Source organism: Bombina bombina, chromosome 4 (assembly GCF_027579735.1).
Source record: "Bombina bombina isolate aBomBom1 chromosome 4, aBomBom1.pri, whole genome shotgun sequence".
In the NCBI taxonomy this organism is placed as follows: domain Eukaryota; kingdom Metazoa; phylum Chordata; class Amphibia; order Anura; family Bombinatoridae; genus Bombina; species Bombina bombina.
In genome coordinates, this window is record NC_069502.1 from 93,361,046 (window position 1) to 93,373,948 (window position 12,903).

The 12,903-nt window shown below is 41.0% G+C and overlaps 1 protein-coding gene across 1 annotated transcript in view; it reads left to right on the plus strand.

Annotated features, from left to right (window-relative positions):
• Positions 1–3,623, plus strand: part of TRAM2 (translocation associated membrane protein 2) — a 208,692-nt gene extending 205,069 nt beyond the window's left edge. Inside the window, exons 10-11 of the mRNA XM_053709551.1 lie at positions 1,623–1,792; positions 2,489–3,623. Of these exons, the coding sequence (XP_053565526.1) occupies positions 1,623–1,792; positions 2,489–2,562 (244 nt within the window). The 3' untranslated portion in view covers positions 2,563–3,623. The remainder of the gene's footprint in view (positions 1–1,622; positions 1,793–2,488) is intronic.
• The last annotated feature ends 9,280 nt before the right edge of the window (positions 3,624–12,903 follow it).

The window sequence follows — 12,903 nt, forward strand, 5'->3', positions numbered from 1 at the left end:
TTGGAACTTTTAACAGGATTTTTTAAATTAAATTATGGGAAAAGGGGGCAAAGTAATTAGTTAATATATATTAAAGTATTTTTGCTGCATATAACAAAACCTTTTCTATTACAGTCTCAAAATATCTAATGTTCCTTTCTGTTTCTAAATATTTTTTAATTACTCTTAAAGGGACACTGTAGCCAAAAAAAATCTTTTGTGATTCAGATAGAGCATGCAATTTTAAGCAACTTTCTAATGTACTCCTATTATCAAATTGTCTTCATTTTCTTGGTATGTTTATTTGAAAAGCAAGAATGTAAGTTTAGATGCCGGCCCATTTTAGGTGAACAACCTGGGTTGTCCTTGCTGATTGGACAGCACCTTTAAACAAGTGCTGTCCATGGTTCTGAACCCACAATTTGCTGGCTCCTTAGCTGAGATGCCTTCTTTTCAAATAAAGATTGCAAGAGAATGAAGAAAAATTGATAATAGAAGTACATTAGAAAGTCGCTTACAATTACATGCTCTATCTGAATCATGAAAGAAAAAAATTGGGTTCAGTGTCCCTTTAAGTTTTTCAGTATAGCCTATAACAGTGATGGCGAACCTTTTTGAACCTGAGTGCCCAAACTGCAATACAAAAGCAAATTATTCATCTCGAAGTGCCAACACTTTCCTGCCAAGTCCTTTGTTCTTAGGGGACACTGATCAGCCCCACACCCGCAGCAGAAGCAGAGCGGCTTTGAATAATTTAATAGTTGCGCTATGCATGTGCACAAGGCTCATTCCCTTACCTCCCTGGAGTCTCTCCCTAAGCTGTGAGATGACATCACAGCCCTCTGCCCCATCAGATGACATCCCTCTTCCCAAGCAGATGATATGACATCCCTTTCCCAAGCAGATTACAAGCAGTTAGATGATATCACAACCCTCTCCCATACCTAAAACATGACATCAAAGCCCTCTCCTAACACATTACAGGCTCCCTCCCCATGGTATTATTGTTTCAATCTGAGATATGACATCACAGCCCCACAAGCTGTCAGACCATATTGTAGCTCACATCCTGCAAGTGACTGATTACATCATAGCCCTCCTCACACTGCCTCCTACGTGACATGAAGATACACACTGACCTATGTGACCACGCTCTGCCTGGCTCCCGGCTTACAAACTTCTCATCCTCAGCCACCTGCATCCTGAAGTCTATTATTCTTCTGCTGCTGCTGCCTCTGCAAGCCAGGAACAGGAGGCATGGGCGGGACCCATAACGAAACTGCACAGTACAGTCCCTAGACTACAAGTCAAGTGTGCACTGCGGGATCACAGGTGTGCACAGCATGACCTCTTCACCTCTGCCCAAAGGATGTGGCCCTGTGGCGCCGGGAACCCCACCAGAAAACCACCTGGTATCCTGGTGGGCCAATATGGCACTGATAGAAAACTTCTGGCTCACATGTGAACAGAGTAGCCTCTGACTGCCAGCTGTGGCACACGTGCCATAGTTTCACCATCACTGGCCTATAAAATGTTTGATCCTACAATTATTCTATATTCAAAACATCCTCATGTCTGTCTAATAAACATGGATTTTTGGCACAGACTCCATCCGTTCTAACCTTCTCTCTCTCTCTCCCCAGGATGTTTGTGCTGCTTATGATGTGCGGGTCCCAGACATGGATGATGTGGCGGTTTATACACTTTCAGTTACGTCGTTGGCGAGAGTGTTGTAAAGAACAAGCAGCTAAAAAGAGAGCTGCAGCGGCTGCCCTGGCAAAGCAGCAAACCAAAGTTCTTAAAAGGGAGTCAGGTATGCTATAGTTATTTCTTAATTGTGCTGGGGAATGGTGTCAGGGAGCATGACCTGCTTAGTCTAGGGACAAAGATCTAGGTGGTCCATGGTCTTGGAAATCAAGGGGGTAGTCACGGTTTCCTATAAGGATACTTACTGGCACTTCAGAAGAGAAATGATGGGACTAACCACCTGATTCAAGATTAGTCGTCAGATTTTTATTAAACTGTTAATTCTCAACCAGGGATTACGGTCATACTAGTATATCATGGTCCTAGACTGGGAGATGTCACAGATAACAGAGGGCAAGGCGCTATGTTGATAATTTAAATATTAAATATTTCTAATGCCCAAAATAAAGCTATATTTTTAGCATATTAATACTTTTTAGATCTTAAGTAATGTGAACCATATTATATTTGCTTTTGTCTTGTACAGTAGAAGACTCCTGGTGGTGACACCTTTCAGTTTTAAAGTTGAGCAAATCAGGAAAAAAAAAGTTGAGGTTCACTATAGTAGATAAAGTTGGTTTTATTTTATTAATTGTGGTCTTATCAGCCTTCATAGACCTCACTACTTCAGTGTTTATTTAGATCTCTTCAGTCATGAAATGGTTAATATACATTATTGACTGTATATTACATTAGATCATCAACACCAAGAGTAGTTTAGTTCCTTGGAAGACCATTTTTCTAACTATCTTTCATTTCTTAGGTTACCATGAAAATGGAATTGTAAAAGCAGAGAATGGATCCACACCTCGACCGAAGAAAATCAAATCTCCTTAAAAACCAAACCCAGCTTGGCAGACACAAAGGTCACAGGAACCCAGGACTTGCTCTGTGTACACAAATTCTGCCAGCATTGTTGTCCCTATGTGGGCATCATACAAAAGAAGTGCCTTTCAGTCCTCACTAGAAACTGTTTGCTACTTTAAAAAATGCAAAAAAAAAATAACTGCCGAATTTGCCTTCAATCCAAATCTGGTACATTCAAGCCTTGGAAAATGTACATTCCTTGCCTGTTACGTGAAATTCAGTATTCTTATTTACTGTTCTTTTTTTTCCCCCAAAGCAAACCACACCATCCCTACTGGGCAGTTCCACCATCAAGTTACATATGTGGAGTTCTACCTCTATCTGGCTGTTTAATACCATGAGTTTAACAGCGTTATCAAGGGTCTTTATCTTTACACCCAGCCTCATTCAATCTCTGGATTGCTGGGAGCCTTTCTATCAACACAGCATCAGATACAATGGACTGGCTAATTAAGAATGAAACATTTTTCGTATTTTTTTTTGTCTCTTATAAGTGCTCCAGATAATGGAAAGGGGTATTTGATAAAAGTTTACACTGATATGCAGCCAAAAGTGTACTGCTTCCTTATACAACCCTGGCCCAGCACATCTACTCAAATGTGTGCTCACTAGACCTTGTGGTTAGTCTGAGACCAATTACTCAAGTGTTTCTGAAATGCTAACATACCCCAGTCAACTTCTGTTCTAGTGAGGCATAGCTTACCATGGACAATATGTGACTTAGTGATCTCAAGAAGCAATCCCTTATAGTCTTTAATTAATGTACTTTTAGAAATGTAAGTTATCATTCTCCATCCAAAGGTTGTTCAGAATTGTAAAAGATCATTTCCAATAGTGAATATCATGTTAGTGTGAATACTGCCAAAATGTCCTCCGTTCCTGGATCCTTTTTCATTGTCCAAAAGGATATGCTTATTATTTGATACATTTATTCCACCCAAAGAGTTTTTTTTGTTGTTTTTTTTTTTTTTTTGTCTTTTTAATCATTAATGTTTTATAATGATAATAGATTATAGTTCCCAACTCAATAAGCTCTGGATTCTATATGTATTCTTTAAACTTTACTTGTTTTTAAACTATTACATTGGCCTTAGAGCACTGGTGATGGTTTATTAAGGTTAATGAAGCTATTGCGAATGTTCACTAGAATTCACAAAAAAAATTATATCTAAAATACTATTAAACTATAGATTTCCCACATTTTCTAGACATCACAGTTCACATAGAGTGTAATATATACAGCAATGCATAGAATCCATAATTTGCCTTTTGATGTGTTTAAAGGGACATAATACTCATATGTTAAATAACTTGAAAATGATGCAGCATAACTGTAAAAACTGACAAGAAAATATCACCTGAGCATCTCTATGTAAAAAAAGATAGTGTACCTCAGAATTTCAATAGTAAGTGCTCTGTGTACAGTTATACTTCAGCTACTGTCAGCTGAATGTTAAAGAAGAAGAAAAAACCCGGTTATACTGTTTTCTCCAACATAGGTGTGTCCGGTCCACGGCGTCATCCTTACTTGTGGGATATTCTCTTCCCCAACAGGAAATGGCAAAGAGCCCAGCAAAGCTGGTCACATGATCCCTCCTAGGCTCCGCCTACCCCAGTCATTCTCTTTGCCGTTGTACAGGCAACATCTCCACGGAGATGGCTTAGAGTTTTTTAGTGTTTAACTGTAGTTTTTATTATTCAATCAAGAGTTTGTTATTTTGAAATAGTGCTGGTATGTACTATTTACTCAGAAACAGAAAAGAGATGAAGATTTCTGTTTGTATGAGGAAAATGATTTTAGCAACCGTAACTAAAATCCATGGCTGTTCCACACAGGACTGTTGAGAGCAATTAACTTCAGTTGGGGGAACAGTGTGCAGTCTCTTGCTGCTTGAGGTATGACACATTCTAACAAGACGATGTAATGCTGGAAGCTGTCATTTTCCCTATGGGATCCGGTAAGCCATGTTTATTACGATCATAAATAAGGGCTTCACAAGGGCTTATTAAGACTGTAGACTGTTTCTGGGCTAAATCGATTCATTATTAACACATATTTAGCCTTGAGGAATCATTTTATCTGGGTATTTTGATATAATAATATCGGCAGGCACTGTATTAGACACCTTATTCCTTAGGGGCTTTCCCAAAGCTTAAGCAGAGCCTCATTTTCGCGCCGGTGTGGCGCACTTGTTTTTGAGAGGCATGGCATGCAGTCGCATGTGAGAGGAGCTCTGATACTTAGAAAAGACTTTCTGAGGGCGTCATTTGGTATCGTATTCCCCTTTGGGCTTGGTTGGGTCTCAGCAAAGCAGATACCAGGGACTGTAAAGGGGTTAAAGTTTAAAACGGCTCCGGTTCCGTTATTTTAAGGGTTAAAGCTTCCAAATTTGGTGTGCAATACTTTTAAGGCTTTAAGACACTGTGGTGAAAATTTGGTGAATTTTGAACAATTCCTTCATGTTTTTTCGCAATTGCAGTAATAAAGTGTGTTCAGTTTAAAATTTAAAGTGACAGTAACGGTTTTATTTTAAAACGTTTTTGTACTTTGTTATCAAGTTTATGCCTGTTTAACATGTCTGAACTACCAGATAGACTGTGTTCTGAATGTGGGGAAGCCAGAATTCCTATTCATTTAAATAAATGTGATTTATGTGATAATGACAATGATGCCCAAGATGATTCCTCAAGTGAGGGGAGTAAGCATGGTACTGCATCATTCCCTCCTTCGTCTACACGAGTCTTGCCCACTCAGGAGGCCCCTAGTACATCTAGCGCGCCAATACTCCTTACTATGCAACAATTAACGGCTGTAATGGATAATTCTGTCAAAAACATTTTAGCCAAAATGAACCCTTGTCAGCGTAAGCGTGGCTGCTCTGTTTTAGATACTGAAGAGCATGACGACGCTGATATTAATATCTCTGAAGGGCCCCTAACCCAGTCTGATGGGGCCAGGGAGGTTTTGTCTGAGGGAGAAATTACTGATTCAGGGAACATTTCTCAACAGGCTGAACCTGATGTGATTGCATTTAAATTTAAGTTGGAACATCTCCGCATTCTGCTTAAGGAGGTATTATCCACTCTGGATGATTGTGAAAAGTTGGTCATCCCAGAGAAACTATGTAAAATGGACAAGTTCCTAGAGGTGCCGGGGCTCCCAGAAGCTTTTCCTATACCCAAGCGGGTGGCGGACATTGTTAATAAAGAATGGGAAAGGCCCGGTATTCCTTTCGTCCCTCCCCCCATATTTAAAAAATTGTTTCCTATGGTCGACCCCAGAAAGGACTTATGGCAGACAGTCCCCAAGGTCGAGGGAGCGGTTTCCACTTTAAACAAACGCACCACTATACCCATAGAGGATAGTTGTGCTTTCAAAGATCCTATGGATAAAAAATTAGAAGGTTTGCTTAAAAAGATGTTTGTTCAGCAGGGTTACCTTCTACAACCAATTTCATGCATTGTCCCTGTCGCTACAGCCGCATGTTTCTGGTTCGATGAGCTGATAAAGGCGGTCGACAGTGATTCTCCTCCTTATGAGGAGATTATGGACAGAATCAATGCTCTCAAATTGGCTAATTCTTTCACCTTAGACGCCACTTTGCAATTGGCTAGGTTAGCGGCTAAGAATTCTGGGTTTGCTATTGTGGCGCGCAGAGCGCTTTGGTTGAAATCTTGGTCGGCTGATGCGTCTTCCAAGAACAAGCTACTAAACATTCCTTTCAAGGGGAAAACGCTGTTTGGCCCTGACTTGAAAGAGATTATCTCTGATATCACTGGGGGTAAGGGCCACGCCCTTCCTCAGGATCGGCCTTTCAAGGCAAAAAATAGACCTAATTTTCGTCCCTTTCGTAAAAACGGACCAGCCCAAAGTGCTACGTCCTCTAAGCAAGAGGGTAATACTTCTCAAGCCAAGCCAGCTTGGAGACCAATGCAAGGCTGGAACAAGGGAAAGCAGGCCAAGAAACCTGCCACTGCTACCAAGACAGCATGAAATGTTGGCCCCCGATCCGGGACCGGATCTGGTGGGGGGCAGACTCTCTCTCTTCGCTCAGGCTTGGGCAAGAGATGTTCTGGATCCTTGGGCGCTAGAAATAGTCTCCCAAGGTTATCTTCTGGAATTCAAGGGACTTCCCCCAAGGGGGAGGTTCCACAGGTCTCAGTTGTCTTCAGACCACATAAAAAGACAGGCGTTCTTACATTGTGTAGAAGACCTGTTAAAAATGGGAGTGATTCATCCTGTTCCATTAAGAGAACAAGGGATGGGGTTCTACTCCAATCTGTTCATAGTTCCCAAAAAAGAGGGAACGTTCAGACCAATCTTAGATCTCAAGATCTTAAACAAGTTTCTCAAGGTTCCATCGTTCAAGATGGAAACCATTCGAACTATTCTTCCTTCCATCCAGGAAGGTCAATTCATGACCACGGTGGATTTAAAGGATGCGTATCTACATATTCCTATCCACAAGGAACATCATCGGTTCCTAAGGTTCGCATTCCTGGACAAACATTACCAGTTCGTGGCGCTTCCTTTCGGATTAGCCACTGCTCCAAGGATTTTCACAAAGGTACTAGGGTCCCTTCTAGCTGTGCTACGACCAAGGGGCGTTGCGGTAGTACCTTATTTGGACGACATTCTGATTCAAGCGTCGTCCCTTCCTCAAGCAAAGGCTCACACGGACATCGTCCTGGCCTTTCTCAGATCTCACGGATGGAAAGTGAACGTGGAAAAGAGTTCTCTATCCCCGTCAACAAGGGTTCCCTTCTTGGGAACAATTATAGACTCCTTAGAAATGAGGATTTTTCTGACAGAGGTCAGAAAAACAAAACTTCTAGACTCTTGTCGGATACTTCATTCCGTTCCTCTTCCTTCCATAGCTCAGTGCATGGAAGTGATCGGGTTGATGGTAGCGGCAATGGACATAGTTCCTTTTGCGCGCATTCATCTAAGACCATTACAACTGTGCATGCTCAGTCAGTGGAATGGGGACTATACAGACTTGTCTCCGAAGATACAAGTAAATCAGAGGACCAGAGACTCACTCCGTTGGTGGCTGTCCCTGGACAACCTGTCACAAGGGATGACATTCCGCAGACCAGAGTGGGTCATTGTCACGACCGACGCCAGTCTGATGGGCTGGGGCGCGATCTGGGGATCCCTGAAAGCTCAGGGTCTTTGGTCTTGGGAAGAATCTCTTCTACCGATAAATATTCTGGAACTGAGAGCGATATTCAATGCTCTCAAGGCTTGGCCTCAGCTAGCGAGGACCAAGTTCATACGGTTTCAATCAGACAACATGACAACTGTTGCGTACATCAACCATCAGGGGGGAACAAGGAGTTCCCTAGCGATGGAAGAAGTGACCAAAATCATTCTATGGGCGGAGTCTCACTCCTGCCACCTGTCTGCTATCCACATCCCAGGAGTGGAAAATTGGGAAGCGGATTTTCTGAGTCGTCAGACATTGCATCCGGGGGAGTGGGAACTCCATCCGGAAATCTTTGCCCAAGTCACTCACCTGTGGGGCATTCCAGACATGGATCTGATGGCCTCTCGTCAGAACTTCAAAGTTCCTTGCTACGGGGCCAGATCCAGGGATCCCAAGGCGGCTCTAGTGGATGCACTAGTAGCACCTTGGACCTTCAAACTAGCTTATGTGTTCCCGCCATTTCCTCTCATCCCCAGGCTGGTAGCCAGGATCAATCAGGAGAGGGCGTCGGTGATCTTGATAGCTCCTGCGTGGCCACGCAGGACTTGGTATGCAGATCTGGTGAATATGTCATCGGCTCCACCTTGGAAGCTACCTTTGAGACGAGACCTTCTTGTTCAGGGTCCGTTCGAACATCCGAATATGGTTTCACTCCAGCTGACTGCTTGGAGATTGAACGCTTGATTTTATCGAAGCGAGGATTCTCAGATTCTGTTATCGATACTCTTGTTCAGGCCAGAAAGCCTGTAACTAGAAAGATTTACCACAAAATTTGGAAAAAATATATCTGTTGGTGTGAATCTAAAGGATTCCCTTGGGACAAGGTTAAGATTCCTAGGATTCTATCCTTCCTTCAAGAAGGATTGGAAAAAGGATTATCTGCAAGTTCCCTGAAGGGACAGATTTCTGCCTTGTCGGTGTTACTTCACAAAAAGCTGGCAGCTGTGCCAGATGTTCAAGCCTTTGTTCAGGCTCTGGTTAGAATCAAGCCTGTTTACAAACCTTTGACTCCTCCTTGGAGTCTCAATTTAGTTCTTTCAGTTCTTCAGGGGGTTCCGTTTGAACCCTTACATTCCGTTGATATTAAGTTATTATCTTGGAAAGTTTTGTTTTTAGTTGCAATTTCTTCTGCTAGAAGAGTTTCAGAATTATCTGCTCTGCAGTGTTCTCCTCCTTATCTGGTGTTCCATGCAGATAAGGTGGTTTTACGTACTAAACCTGGTTTTCTTCCAAAAGTTGTTTCTAACAAAAACATTAACCAGGAGATTATCGTACCTTCTCTGTGTCCGAAACCAGTTTCAAAGAAGGAACGTTTGTTGCACAATTTGGATGTTGTTCGCGCTCTAAAATTCTATTTAGATGCTACAAAGGATTTTAGACAAACATCTTCCTTGTTTGTTGTTTATTCAGGTAAAAGGAGAGGTCAAAAAGCAACTTCTACCTCTCTCTCTTTTTGGATTAAAAGCATCATCAGATTGGCTTACGAGACTGCCGGACGGCAGCCTCCCGAAAGAATCACAGCTCATTCCACTAGGGCTGTGGCTTCCACATGGGCCTTCAAGAACGAGGCTTCTGTTGATCAGATATGTAGGGCAGCGACTTGGTCTTCACTGCACACTTTTACCAAATTTTACAAGTTTGATACTTTTGCTTCTTCTGAGGCTATTTTTGGGAGAAAGGTTTTGCAAGCCGTGGTGCCTTCCATTTAGGTGACCTGATTTGCTCCCTCCCTTCATCCGTGTCCTAAAGCTTTGGTATTGGTTCCCACAAGTAAGGATGACGCCGTGGACCGGACACACCTATGTTGGAGAAAACAGAATTTATGTTTACCTGATAAATTACTTTCTCCAACGGTGTGTCCGGTCCACGGCCCGCCCTGGTTTTTTAATCAGGTCTGATAATTTATTTTCTTTAACTACAGTCACCACGGTACCATATGGTTTCTCCTATGCAAATATTCCTCCTTAACGTCGGTCGAATGACTGGGGTAGGCGGAGCCTAGGAGGGATCATGTGACCAGCTTTGCTGGGCTCTTTGCCATTTCCTGTTGGGGAAGAGAATATCCCACAAGTAAGGATGACGCCGTGGACCGGACACACCGTTGGAGAAAGTAATTTATCAGGTAAACATAAATTCTGTTTTCTTTACTGTGATCTTATGGGATTTCACTGAAATCTCACAAGTTTTTATAGTAAACTTCCTTAAAGGGACGTGAAACCCAAAGTTTTTCTTTTATAATTCAAATAGAACATACACTTTTAAATAACTTGCCAACTACTTCTATTACAATTTTGCTTAAAGGGACAGTCACCACCAGAATTTTTGTTGTTTAAAAAGAAAGATAATCCCTTAATTACCCATTCCCCAGTTTTGCATAATTAACACAGTTATAATAATACACATTTTACCTCTGTAATTACCTTGTATCTAAGCTGCTGCTGATTGCCCCCTTATTTCAGTTCTTTTGACAGACATGCAGTTTAGCCAATCAGTGCTCACTCCTAGGTTACTTCACGTGCATTAGCTCAATGTTATCTATATGAAACACATGAACTAATGCCCTCTAGTGGTCAAATGCATTCATATTAGAGGCAGTCTTCAAGGTCTAAGAAATTAGCATATGAACCTCCTAGGTTTAGCTTTCAACTAAGAATACCAAGAGAACACAGCAAAATTGGTAATAAAAGTAAATTGGGAAGTTGTTTAAAATTACATGCCCTATTTAAATCTTGAAAGTTGTTTTTGGACTTGACTGTCCCTTTAATTCTAGTGGTATACTTTGTTGAAGGAGCAGCAACGCATTACTGGGTGCTCTCTGAACACATTGATAAGCTCTGTTCTACTTAGGTATGCTTTTCAACAAAAAGAGCTAAGCAAATTAGATAAAAAAGTAAATTAGAACGTTTAAAATTGTAAGCTTTATCTGAATCATGAAGGAACATTTTTTTTCTTGTCCCTTTTAAACTGAGAAGGGAAATAACATGACTGTACCTGCACATTCCAGGTGCACCCTCCCTTACAAGTTCTGGGACTAACATGCTGATTAACTTAAAGTCCCTTTGCAATTATATGTGGCTACTTAAGAAAATGTGAGGTAACTTTCTTTTTTACATAAAGATGCTTGTGTGATATTTTTTAGTCGGCTTTCTACAGATATGCTTCATCACTTTCAAGTGCTTAATCATTTGTGTATCATGTACCTTTAAGTAATAAGCAATTCTCCAGAATGTGCACAATGCCAATAGGTTAGTCACACCTCAAGGATAAGGTTGCCACCTGTCTGGGAATGAACCGGACAGTTTGAGATTCCATTTGTGTGTCCGGGTTTGAAGCTGAATTGGACACGGACATGCAAATGTCCGGGTTTGGTGGGAAACAGCCAAAAAGGTGACATTGTACGTTTGCAACATACTGTACATGGCTACAGTTATTTTTCTCTCACGTATGTGTAGTGTGTCTGAGTGTGGGAGTGTCTGTGTGTAAGGGTATTTGTGTTTGTTAGTGTCTTTCTATGTGTGTGTCTGTGTTTTAAAGAGTGAATGCATTTGTGAGTGTGTGTGTGTGTGAGAGTTATTGTCTTTGTGTGAATGTGTGAGAGTTAGTGTCTTTGTGTGTGTGTGAGAGTATGTGTGTTTGGCATTGCCTTTGTGTGTGTGTGTTTTAAAGAGTGAGTGTATTTGTGTGTGAGAGAGAATGTGTGTGTTAATGTGAGTGTGTGTTTGTGTTAGAGTATGTGTGTGAGAGTGTTTGTGTGAGAGTATGTGTTAGAGTGTGAGAGTGTGTTAGAGCGTTAATGTCTTTGTATGTGTGTGAGAATGTGTGTTAGTGTGTAAGAGAAAGTGTTAGTGTCTTTGAGAGAAAATGTGTTACAACATGTGAGTGTTATTGTGTTAGATAGTGTTTGAATATCTATGTGCGAGTCTGTGTTTGTGCTTTTATACATAGAAGAATGTTTGGGTTTGGTCTGAACTAAAGGTGGCAATCCTACTCAAGGAAATATTTTCTGCACTTAGTTTTTACATGGATGTTTGGAGATTGAGCATTTGGAGAACATCTTCAACATTTTTTATTTTGAGTACTTTTTTAAGTAAACAAATCACACTATTTTGCCTATTTATGGTTATTAGTAAGATGTGCTGACCCCCATTTAGTAACTGTTCATGTAGAATATGCTGTGGACTGAGGGTGAGTGTCCAAACACGTTTATTCAAAGAAGCCGTGTTATTCTACACAACTGTAAATGCGTAATTTGTTTAAAACTTTAATCATGTTTCTGTTAAAGGGACATTAAATCTTATTTTGTATGTATAGTATATTTACCCAATTAAGCACTGCATTGCAAAAGATCTGCATACAAATAAATGTTTTTTTAAAGCATTTGAATTTTTTTTTTTATATATATACAAAACTTGCATTGACTCATAACTGACCAGGCGCACACCTCTTTGAAAAGCCTCTTGAGTATTGTTTATTTTATCTATATTGCTGTGACCAGATAGCAGACAAATCTAAAGCAGGAAGCATTCAAATCTCAACAGGAGCAATGTTTTAGTGTTTTAAATTTCATGGAGAAAAAAAGCAAAGTAAAAGTACAATGCAAAATTAAGCATTTTATTAGCAATTATGTTTCTTTCATGTAATTAGCAAGAGTCCATGAGCTAGTGACGTATGGGATATACATTCCTACCAGGAGGGGCAAAGTTTCCCAAACCTCAAAATGCCTATAAATACACCCCTCACCACACCCACAATTCAGTTTTACAAACTTTGCCTCCGATGGAGGTGGTGAAGTAAGTTTGTGCTAGATTCTACGTTGATATGCGCTCCGCAGCAAGTTGGAGCCCGGTTTTCCTCTCAGCGTGCAGTGAATGTCAGAGGGATGTGAGGAGAGTATTGCCTATTTGAATACAGTGATCTCCTTCTACGGGGTCTATTTCATAGGTTCTCTGTTATCGGTCGTAGAGATTCATCTCTTACCTCCCTTTTCAGATCGACGATATACTCTTATATATACCATTACCTCTGCTGATTCTCGTTTCAGTACTGGTTTGGCTATCTGCTATATGTAGATGAGTGTCCTGGGGTAAGTAAGTCTTATTTT